Below are 18,052 nucleotides of genomic sequence, written 5' to 3' on the forward strand. Positions count from 1 at the left end.
GCCACTGGAAAGAGATTGTAGGGGAACAAGAGGGTGGCAGCTGTTGAGGTGACAAGGAGTCAGGTTTTGAATCTGTAGGCTTCCAGCTTTATATAACAGCTGTCTTTCCCATTCATTTATATGACATCTGCCATGTTCCCCACTCTCTCCCCAGCATCTAGGTGATTACTACAGGCTAGTGTCCTTCGGAAACTGCTGGCATTCATTCATTCATTCATTCATCATACTTACAAATATTTATTAAGCATCTACTATGTGCCAGACACTGTGCTGGGTACTTTATACACATTATTCAATTTCATCTTACAGTACACGTGAGACGGGATCTACTGGCCCCTCCAGTCCTCTGGTTTTATAAACGAGGGACTGAATATCCAGGGATTAAGGTGACTCATGCAGGGTGAGGCAGTTCCTTATCCACTGGGATTCAAACCTAGATTTGTCTGGCTCCAAAGAGGCCTGGCCTAAGGACAATGATCATTTGGGATTTATGAGTTCTAGACCATCAGGGAGCAGTCTTCGTATTTAACCATCACTCGGGGAACCTCCCATAACCTGCAAAGACACCTCCAGGCTCGGGTTCAGCACAACATCTCATTCAAAGAAACACAGTACAACATCCCGCATAATTTGAAGAATTTTAAATGGGACCCAGCTTATCACTCCGAGTAGCCCTTCTTAGAAATCCTCTTTCCTGCCCACATCCCCTTCCCACCCTCCATTCTCCCAGCAGCTGTTCTAAGGTCTCGTGGCCCCGCCCATCCCTTCTCCCAGCCCATTCACTCCCCTTTCTGTTTTCTCACACCTCCCTGGCCCATTTGCCAGATTCTATATCCCCAAAGTTAAGGATCTGGGCAAAGACAAATGGTTTGGTCAGTGAGGAAGGAGGGGAGGAGAGTAAACACCAAGTAATTATTGACCTTGATGCATTAAGACCAGCCCCTGTCACCACCTCTGACCTGTTCACCCCAAACTGTTCTTGAGGCCAAACCTGGCTTTTCACACTGTCCTGGGGAAGACGCTGGTAGCTTCCTCCCTGTTAGGTCCCTCTTGGCTCTTTCTTGTGGCCTGATGCCCACTGGAGGCCCAGGTTGGCATGGGTGGAGGACAGATGCTCAGTGTTGGTTGTCTGGTCCTCATCATTTACAGGGACTCCCTGGGCTTCTCCAGGAGAAAGCCCCACGTGTGTGCCCATGGTGCCTGCACATCCTTCGGGCAGCCCGAACTCATATGCAAGGACGTACACATCTCTCTGAGGCTTCTATGTCCTCTCCTGCAAAACAATACTCTTTATAAGGTTGAGGATTAAATGAGAACGTATGTATGCCTGGCACCTTTTCAATTTTCAACAAATTCCAGCTGCTATTTCTATTATCTTCCCCTGCTCCCCAACTCTTCTGCTTTTGGATTATAAGTTACTTAGGGATGGAGCTGTGTCTGACCTGTGTATCCCCAGTGGTTAATTCAGGGTCTGGAATACAGTAGGTGCTTATCAATATTGGATAAATTGATGAAGGATATGCATGAATTAGGCCCCAAAGAATTTCAAGTTTATTCTTCCTAAGAGGGCTGATGCTCTTAGGGTCAGTTCTGAGTGTGTCTGCCAGTGTTACAAATGTCACTTACCCAAGCCCCACCCCCTGGGTGAGGAGTGGCCCCAGAAAGCCAGGGGAGGCATAGGGACAATGTGGGACAACTGGGTTGGTTGAGATGCTCTTGGCATCATCCACTCGAAGATGACCCGAAGCTGAAGTCCAAGTTCGCCATGCATCTGGAGGCTAGTTCCCAGTCAGCACTCTGAACCGTAGTGAGTGAGGAAGAGGGCGGGAGAGTGGATGGCAGCAGATGAGGCTCTGTCAGGAAATGAGCTCCACCATCTTGCTCTGCCCCTGGGAGCTGCCAGGCTTTGCTCAGGCCCTGAAACAGAGAATTCCTGAGAGAAGCCAGCTGGGGATACAGCCGCTGCCTCCTGGCTTATCTGCCTCCTGCTGTCAGTCAGTCCGCTGCAGATAAGCCTGGCCTGAGAGCTGTCTGGGCCGGAGCCACTGGGAGAACATAATTAAAAAGACATTGCTGGCCTGGTGGGGAGGGCGGGAGCAACCGAGGATCCCAGCTTGGGGACACGAGGAGGACAGAGAAGCGAAGAGTTTCCTTCTCAGAGACAACGCAGGGAAGTCAGCACTCGTTGGACAGCCTTGCAAATACATGGCAACCGGCTACCCGCTGTGCCTGGCACGTGCACTGGTGAGAGAAGACCCAGAAAGAATCTGACTTGCATTTCACACCCTTTGTTTGACTTTGCTTCTCACTCGCACCCCAATGCGCAAAGGCAAGTGATCGCCTGGGAGAGTCGATACCCAGCCCTGAGAATCGATACCCAGCCCTGAGAATCAATACCCGGCCCTGAGAAGGGCTCCGAAGTTTTTGGTGTTGGAATGATGACCGTCGTCCATTCTTTTCTTGATTCAGTCAGCGCCGAGGATGCAATGGGAAGCAAAAGTAGACGAGGGGTCCAGGAGCATGCACGCCAAAGGGGATGATGGATGTGAATAAAGTAAAGGAACAGGACGCATCCCCACATACTAATGAGAGGACTCAGGGAGAGAAGCTTGGCTCGGTGAGAGGCAGACAAAGGATGCTGTGCATGCTTCCCTGCAAAGGGGACCCTGCGTTGACACTGAAGGAGGTCACTAGTTTACAACAGGTCGTGGGGTAAGCGTGGCAAGTACAAAGGTGGACAAGAGCCCAGGACACACCCGAGGGATGGAATGGAAACAAAATGTGTTTGGGAACATGGTGACAGCTGGAGGGGCCCCAAGGCTGAACCACACAGGGCCCTAGGCCAAAGTCTTTAAGGGTTTTGGTCTCTATCCTAGAAGCAATGGGAAACCACTGGTGGGTGAGACAGGGTGATGGGGTGATGGAGACCTGTCCAATCTGTGTGATGGTCTGTTTATTCTGGTCACTGGGTAGAGAATGGGGTTGGGGGGTTGGGGAAGGTGAGGAGTAGACTCAAGAGGCCAGTTAGGATCTGCGGTCCAGGGGTGTGGCAGTGGCTGGGAGGAGGGTGCTGGTGGCAGAAGAGGAAAGACATGCATAAATCATGATCTTTGCCACTAGATTAGGTGTGGAATGGTGGGGGAGGGGGAGAGGTCCCAAGAATGGCTCCCAGGCTTTTGGAGGAATGGTGGCTCCCTTCCCGTCATTATTTTGTCACTTCCCTCACATCCTGAGTGTCAACTCTAGTGGGTTAGACTCACCGAGGTCAGTGAATGAGGGACTCGGTGAGCTTTTCCAGTCTTCTCATCTTCTCATTCTGCAGAGGAGGCGTATAAGGCTCAGAGGTGACAGGACAGACAAAGGGACGGGATCAGAGCCCACAGCCCTGGACTCCCTTGGGAGCTGGGAGAGCACTGTCCTTGGGGAGAACGCCAGGTTGGACGTGAGCCCACCTGGGCTCTAGCCCTGCCTGTGCTCCCACCTGCCGTGCTACTCCGGACAGGTCATGTGTCTTCAGGCCTCCGTTTCTCTCCTGCAAAATGGAAAGAAATGGAATTATCGCTCTTCTTCTAAGGGGTGGCAGAGAGTCACCCTGGGTCACTCAGTGGGAAGTGCGTGGCAGAAATGAAGAGAATGACACTCTGACCCTCTATGGGGGCTAAAGTGGGAGAACTGAGCTGGGGAGGGATGGGGGCGCCTCTTCCCATTTCCCGCCTTCTCAGTCTCTTGCAGGCCCTGAAGGTTGAGCAACCATCAAGATGCCCGGTCTGCTGAACCAGGTCACAGGGGCGGCCCTGCCCCTCACCGCGTCCGACGTCACCTCCTTCGTCAGTGGTTACGCCTTGGGTCTCACTGCCTCCCTCACCTATGGCAACCTGGAAGCCCAGCCCTTCCAGGGTAAGGACCCTTGTTGGGGCTTCTCTAGGGCCACCCCCTCCTCCACGTTGAATCCCTACCCTGACCTGTATGGACATCTCCAGGCCTCAGTTTCCTCATCTGCAAAATAGAAATACCATTTCTGCCCTGTAGGTCTTAAAGCTCTAGCAAGCCAGGTCAGGATTCAAACCCAGATTGGGGCTCAGCCCCAGCCCACTGCCCCAGCCCTATTGACATTCCACAAGACATGCCCACCTGGCTCCAACAGTCAGGCCCCCGCTTTCCCCAAGGAGCCTCCAAGTAGGAGAAGCGTTCGGACTCAGTGGGAGCCAGGAGCTCCCAGTCCTAGGCATGGCTCTCGTCTCTGTGACCTTGAGGAAGCCGCTGTCCTTCTCTACATCAGGATGTTCCTGCGCCTGTCTGGATGCCAGGGTGTGCGGGAGGAGCAGATGAGGTAATGCATGAGGAAGGGCAGCGTGGAATGGAAAACGGTCTTCAAATATGAATCATCAGCGAGGAGCAGCCAGGCGTTGTTTGTAAATTACACTCCTCTCTTTGCACCTAAGAAAGGGAGTCACAGGAAGGCCGGCCCAGAGGGTTCAGTGTAAAGGCTTGTTATAGTTAGGATCCCTTCTCACCCACAATAATGGGGGCCTCCTAACCCCCAGACTTCATGTCTCAGGGCACCACTCTCCAGCCTGATCCGAGCTTCGGAAGCCATTTCAGTTCCCCACCAAGACACCTACAAGGGAAATCCCTCCCTGCAGAAATCTCCTGGGCAGAGCAAATGACCCTGTTCCTGTGTATGAGGAAACCTAGAGAGGGCGGCTTAAAATGAGATTAAATAAATGAACAGCTTTCAGACAGCCCTTTAGCTTTCCCTGTGCAGAAAGAACCAGCCCCCCCATTTTAGAGATGAGGAAATGGAGGCTCAGAAGGATGGGGACCTGGGGTTTGGGGGGGATTCACCATGCACCAGGCACAGTCCTATCTCCATGTTGGTGGGCGGGTGAAAGGAAGCATGACCTTGAACCTCTGAGTGTGGTTCCCCTGCCATCGGCACCATCAGGGCTGGTTAGAAATGCAGACTCTCAGGCCCTGCCCCTGAACTGCTAGATCAGGATCTGCATTTTAACCAGACTCTCAGGTGATTTGTGAGCTTTAAGGTTTGAGAAGCACTGAGATGGAGAAATGCAGGGCACACACTATGGGGGACCTAGCTTAGGAAGTGGTGGTTTTTTCCATTTTCATAATGATCCTGAGTTTGGTTCTCTTATCCCCACTTTACAGATGAGGCTGCGAGGCTTAGAGACGTTAAATCTCTTATCCAAGGTCACCAGGCTGGGATAGGGGCAAGCCCAGATTAGAATCCTAGTCCTAGTCCTCCAAAGTCCCAGCTCTTGGGCAAACCACTGCACAGAGGTATCTTCTTAGGCCCACACAACAGGTCACAGAAAAATCCAGATTTCCACTCTCGCTGGAAAAAGCTGAAACCCCAGCTGTGCCAGCCTCACAGGCCGGCAGAGTAAGAGTCGGCGGGGACAAGAGAGCGGCCGTCCCTTTCCAGCCGCTCCACAGCTCACACAGAGCCTATAGTTACCCCTACCCAGCCCCAGAGCCAGGAGGGCCCCGCCCGAGTCCACCCTGGAGTGGCAGTGAGTATCATCCATCCACTCAGATGGCAGGCCCGGGGCGAGGATCCCTGCCCACGGGTGGGGCATGCAGAGTAGGGCTGGGGCCCCCCCGTGATGCTGGGCCCTGCTCCGGCAGGCATCTTTGTATACCCCCTGGATGAGTACACCACAGTGATCGGCTTCGAGGCCGTCATTGCTGACCGTGTCGTGACAGTTCAGATCAAGGACAAAGCCAAGATGGAGAGTGGCCGCTTCGATGCCGCTGGCCTCCGAGCATCAACGGTCACAGGTAAGAAGGCCAGAAGGGCTGTGGCAGCACCTGGGTATGGCTGGAGTCTCAGACGGACCATAAGGGCAGCAGTGGGATAGTGTAGAGAGAGCACTACACTAAGAGTCAGGAATCCTGTGTGATTGTGGGTCAGTAATTAACCTCTCTGAACCTCACCTTACTGTCTGTAAAATAGATGTAATTGTCTCTGTTCTCACCTAGAAAGAGTGGCAAGGATCAAAGGAGGCAACCAAAGAATTTTTTTTCTTTTTTTTTTTTTGCTGCCACACCTGCAGCATATGTAAGATCCCAGACTAGGGGTCAAATCGGAGCTGCAGCTGCAGCTGCAGGCCTACAGCACAGCCACAACACCAGATCCAAGCCGCCTCTGCAACCCACGCTGCACCTTGTGGCGATGCCAGATCCTTAACCCACTGAGCAAGGCCAGGGATCGCACCCTCATCCTCACAGAGACAACGTGGGATTCTTAACCTGCTGAGCCACAATGGGAATTCCTAGAAGGATTTTTAAGGTATCTCTAAAGAACAGAAAAGCATGCCATTTAAGCTCAGAGGTTGTAGAATGAGTCACAGCAGGGTTTGACTCTCCATCTGGATGCTCGCAAGCAGTAGGAGCTTAGATAAGAAATTAAACCTCGGAGTTCCCGTAGTGGTGCAGTGATTAACGAATCCAACTAGGAACCATGAGGTTGCGGGTTCAATCCCTGGCCTTGCTCAGCGGGTTAAGGATCTGGCATTGCCGTGAGCTGCAGTGTAGGTTTCAGATGCAGCTCGGATCCCGCGTTGCTGTGGCTCTGGTGCAGGCCAGTGGCTACAGCTCCCATTCGACCCCTAGCCTGGGAACCTCCGTATGCCACGGGAGCAGCCCTAGAAAAGGCAAAAAGACAAAAAAAAAAAAAAAGAAAGAAAGAAAGAAAGAAATTAAACCTCATTTGTAAAATGTAACTAATAATCTATACATCCAAATCTCAACAAAGAGCATGCGTGCGGAATACTTATCATGGTCCCTGGTAACAGCAAGTACTCAAAACATGACTGTTAATGCCTGCTATTGAGGGTACTGAGGCTCAGAGAAGGTGAGTGACCAGCCTAAGTTTGCACAGCATGTTAGTGGCAAAACCAATGCTTGAGCCCAGACCAAGGATCACATGATATAAGAGATTCCAACCATTGAATCAGTGATGGAGGTGAAATTTGTTCACCTGCTCATTGAGATGTTCGAGTATCTTTTAATGAATACTCACAATGTGTACGATGCAAAGTTGCCCCCCAAGATTTTAGGACTTCTCCCAGCCTGGAAGAAGAGCTGGAAATGCCTGGGAGTGACCACGGTAGGAGCGTGAAAGTGGCTGTGCCCAAAGGGGTCCAGATAATGTCAGAGGAGGAAAAGAAGGGACCAGATAGGACCGGGGAGCTTTTCGTGGAGGGGTTGGATGGGTGGGTAAGATGAGCTAAGAAGGACTGAGGGATGGGCCTTTCAGCTGAAAGGAGAGGGCGTGAACTCCGGGGGGGAGGGGATGCTCAAATGTGATTCTGGGGGGGAAGCGGAATCTGCGGATGGAGATGTGACCCTCTTTGGGGAGGGATTGTGGGTCCCAGTCTCCCATTCCCTGCAAGTACAGTGGAACATACACAGGCCTGGAATCAGACCCCCATAGGTTCAGATCTTGGCTCGATAAATGAGTTATTCATTGCATAAGCCGAGCAAGTGTACTCCTACACTAAGCCTCAGTTTTCCCATCAGCAAAATGGGCTGCTCTAACCTCACACACAGTGGGCTTAGGGAGGTGACAGGTAACAGGCACGGTCCTGGAGCCCAGGCCTGGCATGTAGGAGACATTTTGCCAATGGGGGTTTCCGTCACCCCTCCTCCCTGACCATCAGGAAAGGTGGCTCTGGACGAGGATTTGGAGCGGATCCTGTTCGTGGTCAACCTGGGGACCATTGCCCCTCTGGAGAACGTCACCATCTTCCTGAGCACGTCCTCGGAGCTCCAGACGCTGCCCAGCGGGGCCGTGAGGGTCCTGCTGCCTGCCGTCTGTGCCCCAACTGTGCCCCAGTTCTGCACCAGTCCCACCAGCCAACCAACCCAAGGGTGAGGAGCCCCTGCCCATTCAAGCCCGGAGACCCGGTGGGAGGCAGGGTGTTGGGCGCGGGAAGCAGGGGTGTGGGGGTGGGGGAGGTGGGGGATGGGGGTCAGGCTGAGCTCAATAACCCCCCTTCTCCTGCTCACTTTTAGAGCACTTAAGACTTTCATTGAGGTAGTCCCACTGTGGCTTGGTGGGTTAAGGATCCATGAGGGTGCAGGTTCGATCCCTGGCCTCCCTCAGTGGGTTAAGGATCGGTGTTGCCACAAGCTGTGGTGTAGGTTACAGATACCACTCAGATCTGGCGTTGCTGTGGCTGTGACGCAGGCCCGCAGCTGTGGCTCCATTTCTACACCTATCCTGGGAACTTCCGTATGCCACAAGTAGGGCCCTAAAAAGAGAAAAAAAATCTAGGGAGTTCCCTGGTAGTCTAGCAGTTAAGCATCCAGCATTGTCACTGCTGTGGCTTGGGTCACCACTGTGGCATGGGTTCAATTCCTGGCCCAGGAACTTTCACATGCATGGGCACAGCCAAAAAAAAAAAAAAAAAAGTAAACTATTCCACAGACTATTAGCCCCAAATTAGTAGAAAAATAGCCCTTGAAATTTACCCCCAACCCCAGTTCTCATCCTGACTCTGAGCCAAGTTGAGATCTGGGAAGATGTACCCTATGTAACAGCAGTTTCATACATACCCCAATAGGGCTCTGGGGACAGCTGGGGGCACGTGCCCACTGGGACTCAGAGGACAGTGTCAGCAAACTCCTGGACACCACCAGTTAAAGTGCTGACCTCAGGCTGAGTGGTAGGGAGGGGTTACGGCAGCCTCCCACGTGGGGTCAGCCTGAAGGGCACGCCTCGGTCACACCACAGATAGTAATCAAACACCTGCCGTGGGCCTGGCACAATTTTGGGTGCTAGGAATACAGCAGGAAACTAGACAGACAAAGTCTCTGCTGGGGGGAGGCAGATATTAAAGAAAGGAGCCCAGGAGTTCCCACTGTGGCTCAACCGACTAAGAACCTGACATAGTGTCCATGAGGATATAGGTTTGATCCCTGGCCTTGCTCCCTGGGTTAAGGATCCTGCATTGCCAAGAGCTGCTGTGTAGGTCATACACAAGGCTTAAATCCTGTGTTGCCGTGGCTGTGGCTTGGGCCTCAGGTGCAGCTCTGATTTGTTCCCTGGCCTGGGAAATTCTATATGCCACAGGTATGGCAGCAAAAAGAAGAAGAAAAAAATGATAGAAGCCCATAAATGTATAGTATGAGCTCTATGAAGATAAATGCTATAGAGGTTAGAAGGGGACAGGACAGGGCAGGTGCTATTTCAGCTAGGATAGTTAGGGCTTAGGCAACATTTGAGGCCTGATCCAATTGAAAGGAGCAAGCCAAGGAACTATTCTGGAGGAAGAATCTTCTGAGTAGTGGGGCAGAGAGGGCAGTAAGTGCAAAGGCCCTGAGGCAGCAAAGGGCTTGGTGTGCTTGGAGGAGCAAGAAGGCTACTGTGACTGCAGCAGAGTAGGAGGGGGAAGGAGAGAGGTCAGTAGGTGGTGAAGAGTCAGACCAGGTAGGGCCTCGAAGTCTAGAGGGAAGACACTGCTGGCACAACAGGAGAAGCTGGTGGTGCCATCCAATCTCAGGCCAGGGAACAATCTGTTCATGTCTCATCTTTGTAAATACTGCTGTAGTCACCAAGTCTGGTGCCTTTGAGAGGCAGGACATTCAGGACTTCGGTGGGTCAGGGAACAAGAGGCCTGAGGGGTCCCAGAGCCACTGAGGTGGCCCCGATAAGCTTATTCCAGCTCATTTCAGCAGACAGAGTTAACAGAGATGCTCTCGGGAGAAGCCTGCCTCAAATTCTCATGGACCTCAAAGTGGCTCAGATAAAGCAACTTGAGAAAAATAAGGAAAAAAGATAATACCCAGTGTTAGTGAAGATGAGGAGAGAAGGAAACTCTTATTCACTACTGGGGGAAGTGGAAACTGGCCCAGCCACCCTGGAAAGCAATTTGGCACTACTCGGTGTGTGCCCTTTGACCCAGGGATCGCAGAGAAATCCTTCCATAGACCAAAAAGGGGACATGGACGAGGATATTCATGGTGGTGATATCTGTGGACACAGGGAGGTTGAAGCAGGAACAGATAAGTACAAAATAACAGATGTCCCCAAGCCACACCACATCAGCAGCAACAATTCAGGGCCTGCAGACAGCCACTTGGACAGAGCTTAAAAACAGCACTGGGAGTTCCCATCATGGCTCAGTGGAAATGAATCTGACTAGCATCCATGAGGATGCAGGTTTGATCCCTGACCTCGCTCAGTGGGTTAAGGATCGGGCATTGCCATGAGCTGTGGTATAGGTCGCAGACGAGGCTTGGATCTGGCATTGCTGTGGCTGTGGCTTAGGCAGGCAGCTGCAGCTCAGATTCAACCCCTAGCCTGGGAACCTCCCTATGCTGTGGATGCAGCCCTAAAAAGGCAAAACATAAAAATAAAAAAAAATTAGAACAGTGTTGCATAGAAAAAAAGGGAAGTAATTGATGAAATTTCTAATACAATGCAATCTTTTCAACCAAATGTCACCGGCTGTTTTACAAGACACTGTGCCTGTCCAGGACATGAACTGCAGACCTCAGAGGTCGCGCCCGTGCAGGGGCGGGGCATAGAGCAGGATCCGAGATACATGAGGGAGGACACAAAGGAGGGACAGAAACGTAAGCGCTCAGCAGGTGACCCTTTGCTCAGTGTTCATGCAAGGCACCTGTGTCACTCATCCCCACTTCATGGATGAGAAAACCAAGACTCAGCGGAGAAGTGGCTTCTGCCAGGGTCCCCAGCTTGCAGAACAGGGCAGGGATTTCAGAAGTGGTGTGACACAGTGCGAACGGTTTCATGGCCAAGCCAGCCAGACCCGGGTGAGGACACGTGCTCTGCCAGGTCTGGACTGTGGGAACTTAGGCTTGGCAGCCTCATCTTACTGAGCCTTGGTTTCCCCACCCAGGAGATGGAGGAGATAGGGGCCCTGATGCCCCCTTCCAGGGTGAGGTGAGAGCAGTGAGGGTGAATGCCGTGACGCCATGGGCCTGATACCTTAGGTCTCAATCCAGGATCTCTCTGCAGTCAGGCTGAGAGGGAGGGTGAGGCTCTGGGGTAGAAGGAATCCCCGCAGCCCTCGTTCCGGTTGGGCTGCAGAGGTGCCCAGGCTGCTTGGGACTCCCCGTTTTCCCCCTGTCTTCTCTTGCCGGCTGGCCCTCTGCCTTGGCCCTGACTGCACCCCACCCCGCCTTTTCTTCCTTCTCCTCTTCTTGGTCCCCCTCCCAGCAAAGACAGGCATTGCTTTGGCTCCCGGGCCCTGGACTCCTGGAACAAATTGTGCCTGTCGACCTTCCTGGACACTGACGTGTCCAATCCCATGGAATACGAGTTCAACTTCCAGCTGGAGATCCGAGGGCCATGCCTGCTGGCAGGTGAGAGAGAGCCACCCAGACCCAGGTGGGGCTGGAGAGAAGATCTGGGGTCCCAGGGTGGGGACAGCAGGGGAGGGCGGGGACTCTGGCCAGCCCGGATGGAGGACAGTCTAAAGCTCATGAAGCCTTACAGCCCCCCTGTTTCCTGCTCCCCAACCTGTGGTCCAGCAGGAGGCCTCCCAAGGACAGGTTTCAAGGCTCTCCCTACCCCCACCTCAGTGGCTTCCTAGGGGAAATGTCCAAGGGGGCGTGGCAGTCCATGGTCCTCAAGGCCACAGCCACAGAGCTGCTTCCTGGTACCCCTTGCATAGCAGAATCCTCCGGGGAGCTTTCCAAGCCCTGCCGCCTGGATCCCACCCCAGAGCATCTGACGACGTTGGTCTGGGGTGAGTCCTGGGCGCTCCAGACATTTAAAAGCTCCCAGATGATGCTAACGGGCAGCCACAGCTCTGATGGCTCTCCTCCCCCACCCAGTCAAGCTTATAAAAGGACACTAGGATGTGGTTTCTTGTCCACGAGTGTCCTCCCAGCGCAACATGACATTCCCGCCCAGGAGGAGTGCCTGAGTGAGCGTGGACCTCTAGCATTCTGTGCACCGTGAGAAGCCACTTCTTTGACCCCCACTGCATCCTGAAGTCAGGGCAGGAAAAGCCACTTGACATGATCCATCTAAGCCCTCATTTGGCAGAGGAGGAAAGGGAGGGGGCCTGCCTGTGGTTTTACACAGCAGGTCAGGAGCCCCTAATGGGGCTGGAGGGCCAGTCATCTCTGGCCTGGGTCTCAGGGTCCCCCACCAAGCCCCTCTCCCTCTGGGGACTCCTAAGCCTCTTCCGCTTTTCTGTGCCACTCAGGGGTGGAGAGCCCCACCCACGAGATCCGAGCCGACGCCGCCCCGTCCGCACGCTCCGCCAAGAGCGTCCTCATCACCTTGGCCAACAGGCACACCTTCGACCGGCCAGTGGAGATCCTCATCCACCCCAGCGGTACCCTGCGCCAGGCGGGCCCCCGGGTGCCTGTGGGAGGGAGGAGGTGATGAACCCGGGGGCACAGACATGTGGACCCCGCCCAGAGGCCGGTGAGAGGGTAGGGCACGTGGCAGAGGAGAGAAGGCCGACTGCTTTCCCCCTGGGAAGCTTAGCTTTAACTGGCAGGATTCAGTGTCTCCTGCCCATTCCATCTCCTGAGGCCCCAGCATCTCATCAACCCATTGGTACAATTTGCCTTCAGGGCAGCCCACCAGAGGATTTTCGAACCCTAAGCTCAGTGAGACCCTAGCAGCTCCAAACCATCAGGGAGCTTTCGTCTCTTTAAGAAGCCATACAATTAAAAATAGTAATAATAATAAAGGAGTTCCCAATGTGGTTGAGCAGGTTAAGAACATGACATAGTGTCCATGAGGATGCAGGTTGGACCCCTGACCTCACTCAGTGGGTTAAGGATCAGGCATTGCCACAAGCTGCAGCTCACAGATGCAGCTCTGATCCAGCATTGCTGTAGCGGTGGCATAGACCGGCAGCTACAGTTCTGATTGGACCTCTAGCTGGGGAACTTTCATATGCCGCAGGTACAGCTTAAGGAAAAAAAAAATCCATATGCCTGCTGTATTGCACAGGGAACCATATCCAATCACTTGTGATAGAACATGATGGAAGATAATATGAGGAAAAGAATGTGTGTGTGTGTGTGTGTGTGTGTGTGTGTGTGTGTATATATATATATGGATGACTGGGTCACTTTGTTGTACAGCAAAATTTGACAGAACATTGTAAATCAACAATGCTTTAATTTTTAAAAATTATTTGAAAAGAATCCATAGAATGTCAAGATGTGAAAAGATCAGAGCCCAGAACCACTCCCATTTTACAGATCAGTTAAACTGGGACCCAGGGAGGGGCAGTGAATCCCCCACAGCCATTAGGCTGCCCTACCTCCCAAGGGGTCTTCTTATGGCCCTACACTACTTCCAGCAGCCAGGGACTCCATCCCCAGCTTCCAACTGGGAGTCCTCCCACTGTGAAGACCTGCCCCTCTGCTGAAGCCCCCCAGCATCACCCTCACACGCCAACAAACCCCAAGAGTTGATGTCATCTCTGCAGAGCCCCACATGCCACATGTCTTGATGGAGAAAGGGGACATGACCCTGGGAGAGTTTGACCAGCATTTGAAGGGAAGAACAGATTTCATTAAAGGAATGAAGAAGAACAGCAGTGCAGAGAGAAAGGTGAGGGTGGCTGAAGCAGCATCATGGGTGGCAGAAATGGGGTGGCATTGGTCTTCCCTGGACCAATGAGGAGACTGAGCCTCATTGGAAGCAGGGGCTGGGGGTGAGACCTGTCCAGCAAGCTGGTGGCAGATCCTCCTCAATGGTTCCTTCAGTAGACTTCCCAGGTGCAGGGATCACCCTGCCTCCTGCTAGGTAACCTTCTCCTAGTGCCATTAAGGTGCTGGAGCCAGGCAGAATTCTAGGCTGGTGGCAGAAACAACCTTGGTGTTCTCCAGCCTAATCCACACCCCCCAAGAGGCACCACGAACCCTACAGCTGCTGGGTGCCCTCCCGGCTCCATCTCTACTCCTGGGTCTCCCTTTTACCACCTGTTGAATGGGTCTCTTGCTCTTCCTTCCTCTGGGATCCTTGCTTGCCAATAGGTAAAGAATAAAGGCAGAACAGGGAAAGCCTGAGAAAGAGGTTTCCCTCTACCCGCCCTTCCCCCATGAAGTTAATGATAAGGGAGCCATCAGTAGGGGCCTGGGGGTGGGCAAGGGGGTAGGGGGATGCTGGGCCACCCCAGCATCTCCCTCCTGCTCACGGCTCTGCATACCAAGCTGAGTCCTGAATGCCAAGGTAGGCTTAAGAATCATGCCATACTTCTTTTTATTGTGTTCCCTTTTTAGATGAGAAAACTCAGATTTAGCACCCAAAATAACTGGTGAGCTGGGAAAAGGGAGCTGGCTTTGGTGACAATGAGGCTAAGGACTTAGCCTTGCTCTTGGGGGACAGTTAAGGGGCCCTCCCATTTCTGCCGACCTCACTGGCAGAGGACGATGGCACCAGAACCTATAGGAATGCAGAAACAGCTTACAGCTAATGTCATTCCCTTTGACAGAGATCCCACAAGGCTCCTGCTTGATGGGGGATGGGGAAGACGGGGAAGGGAATGTACATATGGCTCAATGCCCATCCCTCCATTAGAGACCCCACTGGAAACCCCTGCCCTCTCAGAGGTACCCCCTCACCTAGAGGAGTCAGTTGGGATAAGAGGCTGGAGTGGGGGTGGCAGTGCCAGGATGCACTGAGCATGTGGAACTGCAGCATGTGGACAAGGGGAGTCTGCCGTGAGCCTCCCAGGCCTGCCTGCCAAGCCTTAAATCAATTAGCCCTGGGACCGCTGAAGCAAATGAGAATTAATTTGCCACCTTGGGTTGGTTATGCAAATACCCTGTATTCTCATGAGCTCCAGGGATGACAGCCATCAACCCGCAACTGTTAAGAAGTGATGAGTTTATTGTAATTAGATAATGGCAGCTCAAGGAGACAGCACAGAATCCAGAGCCCCCACGCCACCTCTTGTAGAGGCAAAAATCAGGCTCCTGTCACTTCCAGATGTGGCTGTTGCTGCCTTGGGCTCTTTCATTAAGAGAGCCAGGCTGGGCAGTGGCTTTTGGCAAAGGAGCTCCCTGTGGGATGGAGAGCTCAATCCCTCTCCAGGAAGGAAAGCAGGCATCCAGAGGCATCGAACAGGAGGGGTGGGTGGGATGAGCTGTCAAAAACCATGATTAGGAAAGAGGGGGCAAGTGACATAGAGGGATACACCGAGTACAAGAGATGGAGATGCAGAGAGAAGCAGAGACAAATAGAGACAGAGAGACTGAAAAAAAAATGATGCACACAGGTCAGCAGCAGACCAAAACACCCATACAGAGTCGTCCTCTCAGTTATTCACTCAACAAACACTAAGTGCTCAGGAGGTGTTAGGATCTGTTCTAGGCACTGGGGAGACAACAGTGAAAATAGCTTCCTTTCCTCATGGAGCTTACATTCACCAGCACAGGGAAAGAGACAAGAATGAAACATATGAGCAAAATCAGTTTGAAGAGAGCTGGGGACTGTGGATGACATAACATAGGATGATATGATAATGAGTGATGAGCACTGCGTGCTGTTTAGCCAGGTGTTTAGAGAAAGCCTGTCTGAGAATGAGACCTGGTGGATTGTCAAGCACTGGAAGAATGTGCAAAGAACTGGAGGCAGAATAATGATGATGTTTTGGAAAACAGAAAGATGCCCAATGTGGCTGAAATGTAAGGCAGACATGAGATGGCAGAGGTTAGTCCATAAGGGACTTCATGAGCCCTGGTTCAAGGTATTAGGGGACATTATTGCTTAAGCAAGAGAATAACAAGAACGATCACACTATCTGCTCTCTGTTGAGTGGACCATAAGGAGATAAAAGTAGAGGGAAGAGGCCAGGGAGAGGCTATTGCAAAGATCCAGGCAAGAGATGGTACTGTCCTGCACTTGAGTGATCGCAGGGGTGACAGAAGAAGACAAGTTCAGAATGCATTTTACCTACAGAACTGGCAATCCTCTGCTAGGGGACGAGATGTGGGGGGTGAGGAAAAGAGAGGAATCAAGGATAACTTCTAGGTCTTTTGTTTGAACACCTGGGTAGACGAGGATGTTATCCATTGAATTGGGGAAGGGACCCAAATAGACAGAAACTGAGACGTGGACAAAGACATGTACAAGCAGAGAGAAAGACAAAGGAAATCAGGGTGGAGAGAGAGGACAGCAGAGTGAGGATGGAGGAAGTGAGATTTGGTGCAGAGCAATCATGAGAGTCAAGGACATTTCAGCAGCATCGTGACAAGGCCAGCTAAGAGAACACAGGAAGTGACAGAGAACAATGGTGCTGGCCTTCTGTTGATATTTACTGAGCCCAGCTCTGTACCAAGCTCTATGTTAAGCCCTGGAGATGCAAGAGGCTCAAGCATGGCCTGCCTTCAAGTAGTACACGAGCCAGTGGGGAGATGGACAAATGAGCAAAAACTGGCACTGTGAGAAGTGCCTGGGTCCCATGACAAATAGAAATAACAGCGAGAGCCATGATGGGTGCTGTTTAGAGACACTCTCTCTGCTGGATAGTGGGCCTCACCAGCATTGCATTTCTTCCGTATAACTCGGTGAGAGATGTACTCTTGCTCTCACTTCATGGATGAGGAAAAGAGTCATTAAGTCCACTGGGAAGACTGGGGAAGTCTTTCCAAAGAGGTAAAATTTAAAGCATGAGTAGGAAGTTCTCAGTGGGAGAGACTAGGTAAGCCAGAGAAAGCAAGTTCACAGCCAAGATGAGCCAGGGAATGAATTATCCACTGGGTGTGAAAGGAAAAGAAACCACTATTCAACTGAGGGCCTGAGTGTGTGCCAGAGCCTTCCCTTTTGCATGCTAGCTCATCCTCAGAACCACCCTCAGAAGCAGACATTATTTGCCCTGTTTTACAAATGAAGGAACAGACCCAGAGGAGGGACTTGCCCAAGATCACATGGCTGGACCATGACAGAGCTGGGATTCAAACCTAGATCTTTCTGCCTCCAAAGCCCATGCTGCTATTGCATCCTGTGGACGTCTAGCTGAGAAGCCAGGTAGGGTCAACCTGGAAGTCTTTCACGCAGAGGATGAGTGTGATCCTGACAAAACTTAGAGGGTGATGGGGAGCCAGCCTGAGCCCCCAGCTCTGGACCCTGTGAATGCCCAAATGAGAGTTTTCCTTTCTCCTCCAGACAGAAATCATCCGGAAACGCCTCCACAAGGACATTCCCCACCATTCTGTCATCATGCTCAACTTCTGTCCTGACCTCCAGTCAGTCCAGCCCAACCTGAGAAAGACCCATGGAGAGTTTATCTTCCTCATCGACAGGAGTGGAAGCATGAGCGGGACCAACATCCGCAGGGTCAAGGTACCTCTGATAGGACCCTTCCCTTGGGATCTAGGGCTCCAGGGTAATTGGCCTCTCAGCATTTTCTATTCCAAGCATCCCTCCTTCCACACCAGAACCACTTCCTGGTTCCATTTCCACCCATGGCTAAGAGAAATGACAAACAAATGTTTTACATCAGTTTAAACAGAGACCCCCAAACTTAACTTGTTCCCAAGATAAACCCCTGAAGTGCTATGACCAGAGGTTAATCATTGCCCGTTTACAAGGGATGAAGTCAGGAGTGACTTCCCTTGGCATTCTACATGCCTTTGTTGTGTGCCTGCTCTGGCTGAAACACCTCCCTAGGTACTAAGTGAAGAAGGATACAGAGAAGAGAGGAAGGAAACTAACATTTTCTGAGGGCTTCCTATGGGTCAGACACTTTTCAGCTACTTAATGCACAGCTTGGTGTTTAATCTAGATAATAATCCTATGAGGTCAGTGCTTTTGTCACCATTTTCCAAATGGGAAAACCCGCCTTGAGAGTTTCAGTAACATACCCAAGGTCATGATCTAAAATTAAACCCATATCTGTCCGACTGTTTCTCCTGCATGACATTGGAGATTCATTGAACATACCCCCTGCCATGAAGAAATGTGTAAAACCCAGTATAAATGATTTGGTTCATTTTTTTTTTCGAATGCCTAATATGTGCAAAGCCCTGTGCTTAGCTATCTGGAAAGACAGCAGTTTATAAACATAGTTCCTGTCCTCAAGGA

The 18,052-nt window shown here is 51.9% G+C and overlaps 1 protein-coding gene across 1 annotated transcript in view; it reads left to right on the forward strand.

The window, feature by feature from the left end:
* The first annotated feature begins 3,758 nt into the window (after positions 1 to 3,758).
* VWA5B1 (von Willebrand factor A domain containing 5B1) overlaps positions 3,759 to 18,052 on the forward strand; it is a 42,562-nt gene continuing 28,268 nt past the window's right edge. The window contains 7 exon segments of the mRNA XM_047793102.1: positions 3,759 to 3,897; positions 5,647 to 5,799; positions 7,632 to 7,893; positions 11,210 to 11,355; positions 12,207 to 12,338; positions 13,452 to 13,576; positions 17,135 to 17,311. Coding sequence (XP_047649058.1) covers positions 3,759 to 3,897; positions 5,647 to 5,799; positions 7,632 to 7,893; positions 11,210 to 11,355; positions 12,207 to 12,338; positions 13,452 to 13,576; positions 17,135 to 17,311 — 1,134 coding nt within the window.

Source organism: Phacochoerus africanus, chromosome 8 (genome assembly GCF_016906955.1).
Source record: "Phacochoerus africanus isolate WHEZ1 chromosome 8, ROS_Pafr_v1, whole genome shotgun sequence".
Classification (NCBI taxonomy): domain Eukaryota; kingdom Metazoa; phylum Chordata; class Mammalia; order Artiodactyla; family Suidae; genus Phacochoerus; species Phacochoerus africanus.